The 19,064-nt window shown below is 44.5% G+C and overlaps 1 protein-coding gene across 1 annotated transcript in view; it reads left to right on the top strand.

Moving 5' to 3' along the window:
- TLL2 (tolloid like 2) overlaps positions 1-19,064 on the top strand; it is a 197,353-nt gene that overhangs the window by 140,487 nt on the left and 37,802 nt on the right. Inside the window, exons 10-11 of the mRNA XM_065407272.1 lie at positions 5,729-5,831; positions 10,618-10,734. Of these exons, the coding sequence (XP_065263344.1) occupies positions 5,729-5,831; positions 10,618-10,734 (220 nt within the window). The remainder of the gene's footprint in view (positions 1-5,728; positions 5,832-10,617; positions 10,735-19,064) is intronic.

Raw genomic sequence — 19,064 nt, 5'->3', positions numbered from 1 at the left:
TTGTTTCTGCAGTTTACAGGCATGTGGTTTTGCCTGAGGGTTGCATTTGCAACTTGCTGGGATGCCCTAGGCCACACCTGTTTTCATCCTGAATGCAGAGGCTGTGCACCATCTTGATCTAAGTGGAGGCTCATCTGGTGGAGTCTTGCACAGGTAAGTGGAGATGGAGCCAATGATCACAGAGTACCAGCTTCCATGGGTAGGTATTTGCTGTGGGAGTTCAGGTCTCTACATACAATATTCTGCACTGATCTTCTCTCCTTTCAGAATAGAGCCCTGCATATGGGGACCGGTGTTATTTGCTGCATATCTGTGGGGCCCCCCAATAGATTCTGGGGAGCATTTGGACAATGTGGGTTGTGCTGTGCTTCCCTTCACTATTGTTCTAGTATGAGGAGATAGTGGGCAATCTGTGTGGGGGTTTTTCCAGCCTCTTCGTTCTCATGGAAAGTTTGTCCCCCTTCACTCCTCTCCATTGATGCACATGCAGCAACTGCGTGCACCCGGGAAGGCGCTCCATGCTCTGCCCAGCTGAGCAGCTGACAATGAAAGCTCCAGAGGCTCTTTAGCTACTCTCCCAAGAAAGTAGAATTCAGTGCAGAGCCTTCGGGGAGCTCAAAGGGCCGTGTCAGGCAACAACTCTGAGCTGCTGCCAGCAAACTATTAAAACGGGCGGCACGGTCAGAGCAGGGGGGACTGTCCTCCTCTGTCCAACTCTGGTGCGAGCGTAGCGGCAGTATTGCCCATGGTTCTGGGCACCATGTTTCCAGGAAGGCATTTGACAATTGGATGGAGTTGAGAAGAGCAGCAAAAGGAAGGGTTGTTTTAAAAAGAGAAAATAAGAGCTAAACCCAGGTATGTGATGGCTACGGGGAAACATGATAGCCCTCTGTAATTATAGACAAGGTTTACACCAAGGATGGAGAGGGTTTATTAAAGATGATCCACGGGATATAATTACTGCTACCAGGGAGGGGAAAAGTGAAAGAGAGCCATATCAAGACTTACAAGCTTACAGCGGCACAGCTGTAGCCACGTTACGCCGACGGCAGAGAGCTCTCCCGTTGACATAATAAAACCAGCTCAACAAGCGGCAGTAGCTTTGTCACTGGGAGAGCATCTCCCGCCGACATAGCGTGGTGCACACGAGCACGTATGCTGGCAAAACTTACGTTGCTCAGGGCTTTTTTCCCCCCCCCCACACCTGTGAGCGACAAAAGTTTTGCCAACATAAGTGCTAGTGTAGACAGGGCCTGAGTATTTGGAGAAACGTCCTGGCAGCGAGGTGTAGTAAGCTGTTGGACAGTCACCTAATGGGGGTGGTGAAAGCCCCATCACTTACAGGAACTCGTTTAATGCTACAGACTGGACAAAGCACTAGGCAATGTGGGGAACAACCCTGCATTGGTCCCTGGGGGAATGGACTTCACTAAACAACCTAAGAAGTCATTTCCTTCTCGAATGTGTCTGCTGTGTTGAAAATCCCCCAGATCTGTTTTTAGGGATCAGTGAGATTTCTAAACCAGCATTTTCAATCTTGCAGCCTTTTGCTGTTTGGGGAATTTGCTGGGTAATGGCTTTTGTCCCTAGAACAATAGGGGACCTATGCAGCCTTGAGAAATCATCAGTGCAACGTAATAATGGGTCCTTCCACTTGGGGTGGGGGAAGAAGTAGGACTAATACTAAATGTGTGTGGAAACCCAGAATCCAGGGTATAGCATCTCTTCTAGGTGACTGCTGGCCCTCCCTTGTGGTCCTTAGCTGCCTGTTAGCCATCCAACAGCCTGCTAACTCTGGCTGCGCTGAGATCTCAGATGCGCACCTCTCAAAGCTTCCTTCCTACCACTCTGACTAGCTCCGTAACGTTGTGAGCAAAATTGCCATTGGTTCCTGAAGGGGGGCTGAGAATCCAGGACATCACATGCACAGGGAAATGCTGCTGTCAGCTGGAACGCCACCCACCCATCTTCAGATGTCTTCAGATTGCAAGATCTGCTGAGCCTCAATCAGTTGCTTCCTCTGTTTGCTTTTCAGCTTCCTTTGTTTTTATGAATCTTCCAGTGGAAATGAAATCTTTTCTTAATCTATTAACACCACTGCACTCAACCCCGCTGCAACAGGTGTGCTGCCCTGCATGGGAGCTCCTCTGCACAGCAGCTAATCAGTAAACCCTGTAGAGAAGCATTTCAGATGCACCCTGAAAACAAAACAGTGCAGAAAGAAACCATAGATCTCACTTCAGCAAACATTTGCTTACAGCTGCCTTTCTGCCGAGCTACTGTATTCAGGGCCTGAAGCCCAGACCCTCAAAGGGATTTAGGTGCCTAACTCCCAGAGTGAGCTGCCTTACTACCTTTGAGGGATCTGATCATGAGCTCTGGCATCACTGGGTTCCATTGCCTCTGGGTCCAGTCCTGAGATGTGCAAGTACCTTGCAAGATCAGGCCCAAACAGAAACCTTCTGATATTAGAAAAATTTCTAAGAACAGAGCAGACTCTTAAACGATATTTGATGGTTTTAAAATGATTCAAGCTTTTATATGCTCTTTATGTGTCTCTCTGCCTGAGTTACAAGGTTTCAGAGTAGCAGCCATGTTAGTTTGTATCCGCAAAAAGAACAGGAGTACTTGTGGCACTTTAGAGACTAACGAATTTATTTGAGCATAAGCTTTCATGGGCTACAGCCTACTTCATCGGATGCATAGAATGGAACACACAGAAAGAAGATATTTATACATACAGAGAACATGAAAAGGTGGGAGTAGCCATACCAACTGTAAGAGACCAATCAATTGAGATGAACTATCATCAGCAGGAGAGAGAAAAAAACCTTTGAAGTGATAATCGAGATGACCCATAGAAGGTGTGAGGATATTTTAACATACTTTAACATGAGGAACAGGCCCAACAAAGAAAATAACAGAACACCACTAGCCGTCACCTTCAGCCCCCAACTAAAACCTCTCCAGCGCATCATCAAAATCTACAACCTATCCTGAAAGATGATCCCTCACTCTCACAGATCTTGGGAGACAGACCAGTCCTCGCTTACAGACAGCCCCTCAACCTGAAGCAAATACTCACCAGCAACCGCACACCATACAACATAAACACTAACCCAGGAACCTATCCTTGCAACAAAGCCCGATGCCAACTCTGTCCACATATCTATTCAAGTGACACCATCATAGGACCTAATCACATCAGCCACGCCATCAGGGGCTCATTCACCTGCCCATCTACCAACGTGATATATGCCATCATGTGCCAGCAATGCCCCTCTGCCATATACATAAACCAGAGAGTCTCTACGCAAAAGAATAAATGGACACAAATCTGACATCAGGAATCATAACATTCAAAAACCAGTGGGAGAACACTTCAATCTCTCTAACCACTCAGTGACAGACCTGAAGGTGGCAACAAAAAAATTTCAAAAACAGACTCCAAAGAGAGACTGCTGAACTTGAATTAATATGCAAATTAGATACAATTAACTTAGGTTTGAACAGAGACTGGGAATGGTTGGGTCATTACACTAATTGAATCTATTTCTTCATGTTAAAATATGTTAAAATATCCTCACATCTTCTATGGGTCATCTCGATTATCACTTCAAAGGTTTTTTTTCTCTCTCCTGCTGATGATAGCTCATCTCAATTGATTGGCCTCTTACAGTGGGTATGGCTACTCCCACCTTTTCATGTTCTCTATATGTATAAATATCTTCTTTCTGTGTGTTCCATTCTATGCATCCGATGAAGTAGGCTGTAGCCCACGAAAGCTTATGCTCAAATTCGTTAGTCTCTAAGGTGCCACAAGTACTCCTGTTCTTTTTTCAGTTACAAGGGTTAGGTTAGATGTGACCCAAAATTTAAGTTCTGTGAAAAACAAATGTTTATAAAATCTAAGTTCCATTTAAAGGAAAAAATAATCCAGCATTGTAAAATACATAAAATAGACCTTCCCCTGGTGCAGCCAAGACATTGCTGCATTGAACTAATGTGTGAGCCCAGATGCTGTCTGTAAACTGAACTGAAACTGACTAGTCTGTTTTCATTGTTGAAGTTCAGAGAACTGCAGAAAGTGATAAAGGGTAAATCATGAAAAGTAAATAGCATTTTAAAAATCTTTCCAGTTTTAATAATCTCGTTTATTAGGTCAGAATATAGAATAGAAACCTGGTTTTAGCATGGCCTTATTCCTTTGGAAGATATTAGATGTAAATTAATCTCTGGGCCAAATCTTGCAAATGTTTACTACCCTGAATAGGTCCATTGGGTTCAGTGGGACTCTCAGATGCAAATGGGAGGGTCCCTTTTCAGGAATAAGCCCTCTAGCTCTAATATACACACTCCCTCAGCTAGTGGCCTTACAACTGAATACTTTAAAGGGACACTGTCATGATAAAAATCATGGGACAAATTATACTCTTATATCAGAGCCAGCCCCACAGGGTCAGCATGATTGCACTGGTGTAACTGAGCCGAGAGTTTTAAAAAAATGGTCGTTACCTTCCATCACTTGTGGAATGCAGTTCTCTTTTGCACGGCACTTAGTTTGGACCATGAAGAGAACTGCACCATTGCTGGAAAATGTTTTTGTTTCGTGTGTAGCTGTAGCATGCATGACTTAGTTTCCCCTCAATAAAATGGATAATAGCTACCAGACAGCACTGTTGTGTGAAGCTTAATTCATGCCTTATCAAGCACTCAAGAACATATATGTTCAAATGAAAACAATCTTACTTTCAGAGCTGATCAAAAATCAGAATTTCCGTTTCATGGGGAAATCCAATATTTCAACATTTTTCTTGTGCCGATTTTGGACAAAAAGTTGAAATGTTGAAATTTTTTGTAGCGTGAGATGCTCTGAAATATTTCAGTATGGAAAAGTAGAAACATTTGCAAGCAAAAAGAAAATGTTGAGACATTCCTGAATGGAAACGTTTCATTTTTGGTTTGTTGAACCAAATTGAAACATTTTGTTGCAGCTTTGTGTGATGTTAACCTGTGTTTGCCTCAGCCCTCGCGATAACTCGTGAGCATTGTAGTCTGGGTACTCCCTGCTTCTGTTCTCCCCTATGGGCTGGGCTTCCTGGCTGGACTACATCTCCCATGATGCATCACAGTGGCTCACCCAGAGGGGAGACGGTGGTCTATTGTGGAGGACGTAGTCTGGCCAAAGAGACCTGCCCAAAAGGGATAGAGGCATGAGTCACCCAAACTACAACTCCCATGATGCACCACAGCAATTGGAGCAGACTCAGATTAATGTTGAATTGACTGGAAATGGAACATTTAAATTGGTTTGACAATCCCGAATGTTTTGATTTGGGTTAACTCAACCAGAAAAAAAAATTTCATTTTAATTTTCTTGACAGAAAACTGAAAAATTTTCCTGGAGAAAATGTTAATTTTGTATTTTCCCCCTTATTCATATTAGGTGAACCTATGGTCCCATTTTTTGTTTTGCTACAAAACCTAAATTGGTCCTAATTACGTAAGAGTAGCCTTTTTTATTCCCTGTGCAGTCAATTTGCTTCATCTTTTCCATAATTCCCCCAGTTACTTGTGCTGGCTGCTGTCTTGTACTCTACAAAAAAATAAAGTTGGTCCATTCTGTCCTATCTAAACCTTGTCGGCAGAATAACGGCACTGATGGAACTGAATCTGTAGTGTGAAATAGCTCCTTGGGCAAAGATAACAGTGCACCATCTGTTCACAGATCATTTTAAATTTTACGTCGATGGACTTGTTTAAAAGTCGCCTGTGCTGGTATGATTATGTGGAGGTGCGTGATGGCTACTGGAGGAAGGCTTCCTTGCTAGGTGAGTGGCTATTTCATTTTTTTAAAGAGGCGCAGTGTGGAAAGTATGCAAATAGGCCCTTGCAGCTGCTGGGAGCAAAGGTGCCTGGTACTAATGCCTTTCTTCCAAGGATCCCAAAGTGCTTCATGGACAATAATTAAGACTGGATCCTTAAAGGTATTTAGGAGCCTAACTCCCATTGAAATCAGTGGTGGTTAGGTGCCTAAATCCTTTTGAAGGCCTGGAGCTGTTCAGCCTCCCAACTGCCTTGTGAGGTAGGGAAGTGATATTCCTTCATTGTGCGACTGGAGAGTTGAGGTAGAGAACGGGAAGTGATTTGCTCAAGGTCCCACAGTGAGTCAGTGGGCAGAGCTGGGAATAGAAGCCTGAATCCCAGTCCCCTGCTCCCACCACTAGATTGCATTCCCTGGCGAAGAGTCCCCCACGCTGACCAGCCAATGTGGCTCAGCCCTAGGTCAGCCTTCATGATCCATTCGGTCCTTGGTGTTGTCCTCAGAGTGCTGGCTGTTGTGGGGATAGTTTTGTCACATGGAACTAGGCCTGGGCATACCCAAGTCATTTCATACAGGCCACTGAACAGCCATCAAGTGGTAGCAGCTTTTGGTTGCTAAAAGCTTGAGTTGGATTTGAACCTGCTACCTTGCATGACATGATTTTAGAGTGCATTTCCCCTCCCTCAAGCCTCTGGGCCATCCAACCCCTCCCTCCTCTCATAATACTTAGAAACCAATTAAATTATTGAAAGTGGACTTCAGCACCAAGTAGGCGTTCTCCGGAGTGGGAGGAGAAGGCAAGCAGGCCAAGTCCAAAGCTGTTGAGAGAAACATCCCAAAGGCCTTTAGAGGGAAAAAACAGGCAGCTATAGTACTTCTGGTCAGCACGTCACTCATGGCTTGTGGGCCTTCACAATGCATTTAAAACATGGATCAGTCTTGCAGCATAGATAGGAGCAAACTGGGTTGTAACCATGTTCCCAGCCCACCCCGCAGGCCTTCTAGCTTCATGTTTCCAAGGTTGACTAGTGATTTGGAGAGTCTTAGTTACTGGGTGCTCAACAAGGCACAGTTAAGGGAGGACCCGATTTTCAGCAAGCACTGAGTTACCCGCTTTCTGACAATCAGGCCCCTTTAAGGTGTCTTACCTAAACTCACAGCTCCTTTTTGAAACCATTTAAACATGGGTCACACAGCAAGACTGGACCTAGCAGGGAGAACCCAGATCCCTGCAACTGTTGCTTTGGCAACAGAGCTGGGACCTGGGAGAACATTATCTGCTTTTGGACTGGTGTGTGTCATGGGTCGGAAGGACTCTTTGCTGACTCTGCTTGTACATATCCCTGGCAGATCGCATGTAATTGTCTCCAGGTTCCCTCTGGAACAGCATAAATTAGCGCTGATGTGACAGTGCGCTGCGTGTACGTCTGGACTGAGTCACTGTGAGAAAACGCTAGTGTTTCAAGTTCCTTGTGGTTCATTTATTTCCTGCAGCCTGTGCCATTCCCTCAAGTCCCTCTTGAGGTAGCACAGGTGTCTGGAAGAGCCTTTGGGTGTTTTAGAGGAGAGAGCAGTTTGCTGCTCCCAGCAGGGTGTCAGGACTCCGGGGTTCTATTCAGAGTTCTGCCACTAACTCCCTTTCATCTTGGACAAGTTTCTTACCCTCAGCATCCCCATCCATCAAATGTTGCAGATCCCCGCTGTAGCACACAAGGGGAGACAATTAATGCCAAATTCTTTCCAGCTGTAAGCCTGTGACATGTCCCTGAGGTTAACAGCATGGTGCTGTCTGACCCAATGAGGAATTGGGCTGTTGGCTGGTGCTTTCAGTGAACTCCTAGTTAGGCCTCTTTGCCATTTCCAGACTCAGTGCCCAGTGTACTGGGCTGTGAGGCTTCATGTTGGCAAGGTACTTTGAGTGAGCCGGGGAAAGTATGAAGGCTTGTGCCTGCAGAGGGCAAGGTTGTGTAGTAGGGTGTGCAAGTGAGGCTACGCAAGGACAGCCATTGGGCATAGCCTCGCTGGCTTCCTTCCACTCAGAAGCATGAGGTTAAAAGAGGGAGGATGGCGGGTGTGTCTGTAGAGACAGGTTCATAACCCTCAGTAGGTATGAAAGGCACCTCCCTCCTGCTTCTAGGCATCTGACCATGCGTCATCAATGCCGGGTTGGGTTCCCATGTGTTTCCTGCCTGCTAAGCATCTGGGCAGGGCAGGATTGGGCCACGGGACTGCTTTGGTAAAGGCTGTATAGGTAGGAGAGTGCTCTGCTGTAGCGTGGGTACCTGGCACTGGCGGAGGGAGCAAGGCTGTGGTCTCCCTGCAGTTTTTTTGGGGCTGTCTCGAGGAGCAGAGGTGTGGGGTTGGTAGTGTCAGTGCCCGTGTACCATGGTCACTATTTGCTGTGGGTGAGCACACGCCTCAGGAATCGTCCTTCCAGCAGCCTTGCCTTACGTCACTTCAGTTTTTTTGCCAAATATTTGAAGCGCTTCAAAAAAATCTCCTTAATACAGTGGGATTTGCAAACTGTTCCGTCCAGAACAAGTGGCTTGTGTGAGCTGCCATGGCCCCTGAGAGGGGCCGGGGCCATGAAATTAGTTAGGAAGAGGCAGGCTGGTGGCGGTCCGGCAGGGGGGTGGGCAAGAGGATTAGCGTGAATTGTGAAAGCATGTATTTTGCCTGGAAAAAAATGTGCACTGCATATTTTCCCAGGGAAGTGTGTGAAAATCCAGCCTTAAATGGTGCATAACTTTTTATGAATGGGCCCTTTATTGTACTCCACGGAGCTCACTTATTCTGGCTTCCTCATCTGCATTTCCTCTCCTTGACATCCTTGTTGAACTCCAATTCGAAATCCAAGAGGCAGTTGCTCAGTGACCCTAGAACTAAATAACTTTGCAGCCTCGACACTTAGCAGCATCTCCTTCCCGTACCTTTGGAAACTTCAGCAAGCTGTATCCCGGTCTTTGTCATACCACAATGACTCCTGACCCACCTGGACTAGCCTTGTGCTTGCAGCTGTGCACCTTTGGGGTGTGATTTTTGTCAGATTTCATAAGTTAAGCAGAGTCGGGTCAGAGTTAGCATTTGGATGGGAGGTGCACAAGGAAAAGACGGAGTTGTGGTTCAGCAGATGTTATTCCACCACAGCGCTTGCCTTCACTAGGTTTGTAACACACCTTTAAACCCTAGGGCAGCCTAGTGTTAACATCAACGAGCTAACATGTTAAAACTACAACTGCTTTCTCTACACTAGGATTTTAACGTGTGTTGGTTAACATGTGTTAGCTAATTCATGTTAAAACATGCAACTTTTCCCTAGTCTTGACATGGCCTGAGTAGATAGAGAACCAATCATGCAGCATGTTGGTTGGTACTAAGATGCTGACTTTCCAGTGAGGCACAAAACCAACCTCTCAATCATTGGACATTATTACATATCCCCTGGATGTACCTTTTTTTTTCTTCTCATGAGTCCAGCAATCGTAACCCTGATGTGCTGGCTGAATTCCAATTTAGGTAATTACATTCAGCCTCTGCCAAATTCCCCCTGCAGATTCAACTGGATAAGCTGGGATTTAGTTACTCCTTTAAAGGAGGAACAAACCCCAACCCTATTGCATACAGCAGATAGTGTCGCTGGTGTCCAGTGAAGAAAAGAACCATATTGTGTTAGTTAATCCCAACACTTATTTATTGTTTGTACCATGCTTTGAGGAGCCTTCTGGCCAAAACAGGCTGTAGAACCATCAGGAATTATCATTATTATTATTAATCCGATTGCTCTGCTGGATTGCAGTTTGTGATGGTACAGTTCAGGAACTGACATTTACCAGTGAGAATCAAGCTGTGTGAAGCACCCAGTGAAGGAGCTTGTGCTGGGGAAAGGCACTTAGTGTAAACAAGTGCCATAGGACTATGCAGGGTTGAGTAGGAAGAGATGCTCAACTAAGATGATTCTGTGTCATGTGCAAGAGGTGGAAATGATCACGAGGGCTGGCGTGATGGAGAGGTTTTCCTTCATGCTACATCCACAGGAGGAATGGATCTGTCTTTCCTTCTGGGCCAATGAGGCTGAGATTTTCAAAACTGTCTAGGAGCTCTCTTTACCGCACTGCTATCTGTATTAATCCAGTCTCCCACCCTTTGTCTGTCTGGTCTAGTGAGACTGGAAGCGCCTGGGCGCAGGACTGCTCCTTGCCATGTGCAGGAACAGAGCTTAGTACCGTGGCTCCTTGTCCTGGGTTGGGCGCAGCTGTAATACAGTTAACACTAACAAGGACCATCTTTATTCTGTGTCTGTGCAGTGCCTAGTCCAATGGGTTCCAGCACATGACTGGGGTTCCTGGTCATACAAATCAATAAGAACGATGGAAGGTAAAGTGCCAGGACTTCTGGGTATTGGCTGTCACTCCTAGCACTTTGTCTCTCACAATAAGTGGAGACTAAAATCCCTACTGCGTTCACCTACATGCTTTTTAAGATGGCCCAGCCTTTGTATGGGTAAAATGAGAGCCAGGCGAATGGTGGCAGCATTTGGGAATGAGCCATGATGGCTTTTGTTCCCGGATGATATTTGAACCCTCTTCCGGGCAAATACAAATAAAATGGCCCCTTCTTAAAATCTAAGTCGGAGTTGGAGTGAAAAGCCCTTTAAATGGCTCTGTTTACTTTTACCATTGACTCTCTCCTGAACTGCAGGTGCCTTGTATGTCTCCTGTCTACCCCCATTGCGATCACAAACCACTTTCGCCAGTCAGTGGAGAGCTCTTGATTGTCTGTTTCCTGCCTTCTAGGTAGATTTTGTGGTGACAAAGTCCCCGAGCCTCTTATCTCCACGGACAGCAGGCTGTGGATCGAGTTCCGGAGCAGCAGCAATATCCTGGGCAAAGGCTTCTTTGTGGTTTATGAAGGTATGACCCTTGGCTAGGAGGCCGACATCACGCCGCACAGTGATCCCAACACCAGGCATCAAAAGTGGGAACGTAACAAATGGGCCCAGAGCAGAGACCTGTTTGACCATAAATGAAGGCTCTCAACCCACTCCATGTTTCCAAAGGCTAGCAGGGGTTGCAGAATTCGGAGACCCCCTTCAGTATGCAAGGCCCAGATCAACCAGCCTGGTCCACAAATCCGTTTCCAGGACATGGTATACCGCAGTGAGGAGACCACATCTGAGCATGGGGCTCAGATCAGCTCTTCTGCTTACCCCTACCCTATCAACCACCAATTGTAGCTATGATCCATCTAGCAGAGCTCTGTTCAGTCAGTGTTTATCACTGGGGTGTTGGCGCTTCCTTGCAGGCTAATTGGCCAGCCAGGTCTCCGCTCAGAGATTACAGAGCGGGATAAGCATCTGGCACCGAAATTTCTACCCTTCCTGAAACCAAAGGATGGACTCAGCCCTTTGTCCTTCAGGTAGATCAGACGAGTTTCTTGAAGCTTCTTGGATGAATTCCTGAGTCCCTTTCTGTGCTGCCTAACATTTCTTATGAGAGTAGGGACTTGCTCTGATGTCCTGGCCCCTCCCCACTGGTCTGTGGGCATGTGATACACTGGTGATACACTATTGATTCAACTTTTTTATGGGCCTTAGCCCCTTTACAGCTGTGGAGAAGAAGCTATCTATGTATGTCAGAGAGCACTGGTTTGCATTGCCCCTGCTGTGGCCGCATGGGTTAATGGGTGTGCGATGAAGTTGGATGACATTTTTGAACCAAAAGTGTCTTTTTGCTGAAAAATGTCCTATGTTTAAAAAAAAAGGCATTTTTTCGCACACAATTCTCCATGTCGTTTTGCATGAACAATCTTCCAAAACTTGTATTGAAAATGTTATTGAAAGTGTTTGAAAAATGTCCATAGCTGCTTTTGGGAGGGAAAAAAAATTGAAGAAAAGTCAACTGGTTATTTATACAAGTAATAGGGAAAAAGGGTCCATTTTGGTCACTTGGGAATGAAAAAAAATACAGAATTTTTTCACAAAAGTAGGTTTTTATTTTGTGGCCTCTCCCTAGTTTGCAAAGACAGATTTCCTTGCCAACACCACCCAGTGGACTGTGGCATTTACTGCAACCCAGAGGCTGCAGTAACTGCAGGGTAACTCCAGGATCAGCAGCTCAGAGGGGGCTGGCCAGGCTGGGGAAAGGGGCAAATAGAGCATTACAAGCATATGGGCACCACTGGACTTTATGTGAATGACGGCTTTGCTGGATGGGTTGTTAAACAGAAGTTTTGGAGGTCTGTACTTGGTAACATTGCATCTGTGCATCTGAGAGGTGGTACTGCAATGTCTCTAAGAGCTAAAGTTCAAGTATGGGTCTGAGCCTTTTCCTAGCAATTAGCAGAGCTTTCATCCCTTTCTTTTTACTAAATATTTGGAGAGCTTTTTACCCTCATAATTGTTTTTCTTTCAAAATTGATTTTGCTGCTTAAATTTTTGTTGTCGCTTCCCCGTCTGCCAGAGTAATTACCGGGGACCAAAAACAGCGAGATCGGAAAGATAAGTAATTCTCAGAACTGGTGACACAAATGGATCTTCGTTTATATCACTTAGCTTTTTGGCTGGATTTTTGGCCCTGGCACTTACTGCCTGTCTGAAGCACCACTTGTCTCGTCTCTCTCTCTGTTGAAAATACCTAGAGAGCAGGTTCATGCTGTTGTCCAGCTCGATCCATTTTGCTTGCAATTACAGCAGGTTATTACTAGCAAGAACCTTTTGGAAAGAATGGAATCGATTTTAAATGTCGAAAAGTATGAAATCCACCAAAAAAAGAACCCCGCATTGGAAGGCCTCAAACAACCCTGAGCAGGACTAAGAACTTTGGGCCCAGCTCTTGATTCAGGCCAAACCTTCACTGAAGCTATAGGCCAATGCTTTAAAACTAAAGTGCCTGAAATCTGACACCTACAGAAAAGCGGCCTGGTTTTCAGAGGGAATGAGCACCCACTGGTCCAACAGAAACCCGAGTCTCTCAGCTGCTCTGAAAATCAAGGCACTTCTATTTCAGCACTTAACTTTTATGCTGCTCCTTTGCGGGGACTGGTCATGCCAAAGTCTATGGCAAAACTGTTCTGGTGCAGGATCAAATCCATGCAATCCTTCACTTTCGTAGATCGTGGAGCTTTCAAGTTTGACAGTTTTGGACATACTGTTCCCTCGGTTTGCTGTGATCACAAACAGCCCACTGCTGATCTCAATTACTGCTGGCCTAGTGGAGTTACTCTGGATTTAGAACAGATCAGATTTTGGTTTCAGGTTCTTTCCTAAATAGTCGGTGCTATGAAAAGTACCTTCACATGGGCTGGATGCATATCCTCTTCCACGCGACCAAGTGCATGGTGGGCTCGGTCACTGGCTTGCCTCAGTTTCCCGATCTGTAAAATTGGGCTAATGATACTGACCTCCTGTGGGAAGTGCTTTGAGAGCTACTGCTGAAAAGCGCTAGACAAGACCTAGGTGGTGGTGTTTTGAAAAGAGGCAGGACATAATATACACAAATTTTCATGGCACCTTCCCAAAGCACTTGACAGGCTACAAGGTACAAACCAAACTTAGATAAAGAAGTGAGGTGGGAAGCGTGCTTCAGCTGGGTCTGGCTAATGCCCAGCAAACACTACGCTCTTGGCAAAAAATAAATGCACTTTCAAACAAATATTAGCGAATCCGGACCTGAGCAAATCTAGTATCCAGCCAGTTCTCCGCAGCCACATCATCATTCCTCACTCCTTGGCACTGACTGACCTGAAGTTTGCCCCTTTGTTTTGTTCTGCAGTGGAAGTATGTTGGGTGTATGTTGTTCGCTTGTTTAAATGGGTGATAAAGATTCCATAAGGAATGCAGCCTCAGGGAGCAGTCGTAAGTCACTACTGTTAGTTCCTACACAGTGTGATGATAGGGGAGCAGAAGAATATTTTTGCAGAATGGAATTGGCATGATTGATCTGCTTGGGGTTAGTTTGTGGTGCTGGAGGGTTACACAAGTTTGTATGTTTAACGACACTCGCATTTTGTTTTGCAGTTCCCTGGTCTCTTGGTAGGGCTAAGTATTATCTAGACCATCCCTGACAGGTGTTTGTCCAACCTGCTCTTAAAAATTCCCAATGATGGAGATTCCACAACCTCCCTAGGCAATTTATTCTAGTGCTTAACAAGTTTTTCCTAATGTCCAACCTAAACCTCCCTTGCTGCAATTTAAGCCCATTGCTGCTGCTTCTATCCTCAGAGGTTAAGCAGAACTATTTTTCACCCTCCTCCTTGTAACGACATTTTATGTACTTGAAAACTGTTATCATATCCCACCTCAGTCTTCTCTTCTTCAGACTAAACAAAACCATTTTTTTCAACCTTCCCTCAGAGGTCATGTTTTCTAGATCTTTCATCATTTTTTGAGCAGGGGGTTGGACTAGATGATCTCCTGAGGTCCCTTCCAACCCTGATATTCTATGATTCTGTTTTTGTTGCTCTTCTCTGGACTTTGCCCAATTCGTCCACATCTTTCCTGAAATGTGGTGCCCAGAACTGGACACATACTGAGCCTTGTCCCTGTCGGAGAAAAACTGAGTTCTCACTCTTTTGTTTGGGTACAGCAAGTCAGAAGCTTTATTCACTCTCACAACTGTGCAGAGGGAGAGAGCCAAGCAGGTCTCTCTCACTGATACCTAATTACAACAAGCATTTATACCTTTCAATAATGAGGGACAGCTGCATTTTGTTATACATAAGCCATCTTGATATCTTATTTCTTAATTGTTTTGACTCTTGCCAACATACAATATTTCCTATACCTTATCTACACAAGGTCTTCTACACCTTATCTATACAAGGTCACAATAACTTCTCACACAGTACTTTCTCACCCGCCTCACACAATCCTCGCTTCTACAAATCTCGCGTTATCAGGGCTACAGTTAGCCTGACTCTTGCTAACAAACTGTCATGCATTGCAGTTCTTTTCTGACAGTTCTTTTTCTGCTTCCACAACCCCCCCTTTTGTACTTCTAGTACAACAAACATTCTCAAACCTCTATTTGCATCAAGTCCTGGACTTCAGATTCTATATCAGATGTTTCAATTTTAGCGGTTCTGATTGGATGTAATGACAATGCATGATTAGCATGAACATGAAAGGTATTACTATTATTACGTCTTTTACAACAACAATAACATAATCCTAAGCTAACTAATAACAATACAAGCAATAACATTCCCATAGCAAAACTATAATGGGGTTGTTGTACAGCCTTAGTTACAAAGCACAATACATCATACTTAGTACATAAAGTGGATACTCTATAAGCAGTCTGAAAGGCATACTTTTCAACTTGATATATGTTTTGAAGCATGTGAATTTGCCCTTGTACTTCAGAGATTTTCTGAATCTCTGGTAACAGTGAAAACAAATTCTGAAATCTATCAGGTACTAAACTAGTCCAATTAAAGGGTATCTGGAACCTAAGGGCTACTTGGAAAGCTCTATCTGCAGGCCAGTAAATAATATGATTGCCTGCAGTGGTAGTGAGATTAAAATGTATGTCTTGTAATGTGGTGTCATTAACATACACACAGCTATCGTTAGCTTGAAAAAGTAAGTGTCCTGTCAGGGTAGTTCCTTGTCCCCTACCCTCCCAGCAAACGTAGTCATAAACAGTGACAACTTCTCCTGGCTCCAGTTTACGGTTACACTGAAGCTGTGGGGTTCTAATGGCCAAAATGTCCACTGACTTCCTAACCCCATCCAAATGTGAGGTGTAATCCCAGGAGCACTGACTAAAAATCGATTGGGCATATCAGGTGGTCTAATTTCCCAGATGTCTCAGTGAATTATCCAATCCCACATGCATCCTCCCCATGGACCCGGCAGGATACGGTATGTGGGAGCCCACACCCCCTTTACCGGTCCATATGCTTGGAAGGAGCACTGAGAACGTCCGCACTTCCATCCAGAAAGTTTCCAAGTAAGTCTCCATGGCCACAGATCAGATGGTACTCCTGATGTGTCTGTAAGGGCAGTGGGCCAAGCCTGATGTTCTAGATCATTCCGAATGGACATCAGCTGGTCATTCAGGAAATCCTGAATCTCTGAACATGCTAGATCCCACTGCAATGCCTTCCCAGCCTCAGTGATATTCAATACCATCTCTGTCAGCAACTTCTGGGTCATAGAACTAAGGGCGGAAATAACATGTAACTCACCAACTCCAGCATGTACCTGGGTTAGTTGTGCTCCAGAAACAAGGCCAATGGCCTTCTCTAGTTGGCCCAATTTCTCATCATGTTCCTGGTTCTTAAAAATATTCCACACTGCTGCTGCACTATTGGCCCCATCCCACAGGGATCCGGTCAAGTCTCTCTTCTTTCTAGAGGAAATAACCCAAGCCCTCTGTTGTGCTAATCTAATGGCAGCCCCCTGTGAACAATTTGGGTATTTGTCTGATTATTCACTAATTGGGTGACCAAATAACAATAAGGGCCTCTCTCATTTAACACAGTACAAGTTCCAGGAACAACCATCATATCTACTTCACTATAGAACCCATCAATTGCAATTATTAATTCTTGGGGTTCGCTGGTAGTGATATCATGTATTTCTATCTCTACTGATCCATTTGTTTTCCATTCAATTGTTTGCTCATATACATTATCTTGAACTTTAAAGAATAATTTCTCTGAACAAAATTTCAGTAAATCACTAAGATTTGAAAGCCTTGGCCAATGGGTTTCATTGGAATATACAGTACGGTTTGTATCTGGGTAAGTTACAGTGGTGGTGGCAGGGGTCAAGGGACTAGTGGGTGTAGTCCTAGTGGTGGCAAGGCGGTTTTGATATTCATCTTCTGAAAGCCAATTAGGAAGGGCAGTGCACCCTGAAGGTACCTGTCCATAAGCACAAAGTCCTGATCCTGGAAAGAATCCACCCCACCACTGGACCCCGCATTCCCAGGAACGGTCCCCACAGTTCCCTCCTTGCCAATAAACGATGCTCCGTCTTCTCCACCAGGGCCAGTTCTTAATGTCTTTTGTAGTCAGGAATTCCTGGACTTTGGTGGTTTCAGCAGAGCGAGTGTTTCTTCTTTTCTTCTTCTTCAAAAGCAGTTGTGATTCACCATAGTGCAGGGGAGAGGTTACTAGCACTTCACCCTGTACTGGTGTGATTCCTGTAAAAGAATTCAAAGGCATTGTAGATCTGTCAGTGGACAAAGGAGAGGTTACTAGCACTTCACCTTGTCCTCCTTCCCTGCTGTCCAGGAGGCACAGCAGAGCTAGCAGGAGAAATAGGCTGATCAGCAGCTGGAGAATCCTCTCCAGGTGGAGGGGTCTTTTTGCAGTAAGAAGCATGGTTCCAGGTGGGCAGTCCTTGGCACTTTACAGCGGTGTTGGTGGTTAACAGGACTTGGAAAGGGCCTTTCCAGCATGGAGCCAAAGCAGTCTTTCGTTGATGGACTTTACATAGACTCAGTCTCCTTGTTTCAATGAATGGCAGGGCTGCTAGGGTCTTTGGGTAGCACTTCTTTTATCTGTGAGAAAAGAAACCTAACACATTTCATTAATGCCTGGCAGTGTTTTGCAGATATCATAGTTGTTGGGCACATTCAGGCCCCCCCTTTTCTTGGCTGTCAGCCAAGTCTTAGCTGTGGGTAGTATCCTTGGATGGGGCCAACGTCTTATCTTTGGACTGAGCTTGCTAGCTATTTTTTCCTCAGTTAACTCATTCTGTTCTTTTTCCTTCTCCCCTTCTTGGCTTCTTTTAACCTACAAAGGAAACTTCCACTCTTCACTCATACACCTTTTCCCAACAATGAACACATACACATTGCCATTATACAGTACATTAGTCTTATTATTCAATGTATGCCATGTACACCCTTCCAGTAAAATAACTTTATTACAGAGCTTTGGAGCAACAAACCAGGACAAGCACACCCACTTTTGAGGAGTTCACTCGGTACAACCTCAGGTGTCCAATAGCTTTCCTCCCTCCCCAGCCCTCTGGCTAGAAATCTGAGGTAGCCAGAAGGATCCCATGGGCAATATGGGGAGTGGGTTAACCTTCCATGTCCTTGCTTCCAAAGACTGTTGGTATGCAAATTTTAACAACCATTTTTTTCAATTAAAAATCTGGCCAATGAAGTTTCTTTTTCTTACTTAAGCAAATATATTAGACTTTAGTATATCACATTTTCCTGATTTATCCAAACACTTTTTGTATTCCAAGTTGAATAAAACAAGTATCTGCTTTTTGATTTAACCCTTCTATTTAATTTTGAACTAGACTGTCTTATGAAATTATTAAACCCAACAATTCTGGCCACAAGACAAACACCACAAGACGGGACAAAGAACACAAAAATAATTCCTATTGTACCAGTAAATGCATGGTACGTTGAATGCTGTTCAGCTGGCATCCGTTTTCTCTGATGATCTGAAAGACAAAAGAACAGAGGTCTACCCCTTCTGGGTAGTCAGTCATTGCTTAAAATATTTCCTTTATATACACATACTCTTGTTGATTTTAGACAAAACAGAGGAATTACCCCATATTTCCTTGTATTTGTTTCATAGGCAGCCCAGGTTTCAGTGGCTTCTACCTTATTAGTTAGAAAATTGCATTAATACAGATGCTTTCTGGCTTGCTTCCAGATCCAAAGCTATCCACAGCTTAAAGATTCTTACTTTAAAAGGGACACAATTAACTTTCCCAGACTTTTGATTGCCTTTTACTTCTAGCTCCTGCTTTCAAACACCCAGTGATCTGAAAAAGACAACACAACCTATACTGGTAGGTTTGCATTTCTTTTACCTCTGCTACAATATACACTGCACATGTTCTGGGGAAAATGCACATCCTCTCCACAATTCAATTTCCATAACACTAGCCACATCAATTTCTACACAAGGTGTAACTGTTTCTTTTGTGCTTACAAAATCTCCATGCACCCCTAGTAAAGTGACAGCTCGACCACACAGAGCCAGGGGCACTGTCCTTCTCTATCTTTTTACCAGATTTTTTATCTGCTATTTTGTTACCCAAAAACAAATTCAAATCTTTTATTCTCCTGGCTTTGACTACCCTGCTGCAGCCACAACCTTTGGTCTTTAGTTAAAACATTTTAAATCTTGTAAAGCATTAAGTCACCTTAAGGATTAAATGCTAAACACCATATTAAACAACACTAGTTTCCTGTGTCTGGCAAAAGTATTTTCGGTTTTTGCAACTTTAAAACAATACCAATTCATCTCAAACTTA

Source organism: Emys orbicularis, chromosome 7 (genome assembly GCF_028017835.1).
Source record: "Emys orbicularis isolate rEmyOrb1 chromosome 7, rEmyOrb1.hap1, whole genome shotgun sequence".
Classification (NCBI taxonomy): Eukaryota; Metazoa; Chordata; order Testudines; family Emydidae; genus Emys; species Emys orbicularis.
Note: the sequence above shows the minus strand (reverse complement) of the source record. Positions and strands in the feature narration are given on the sequence as shown.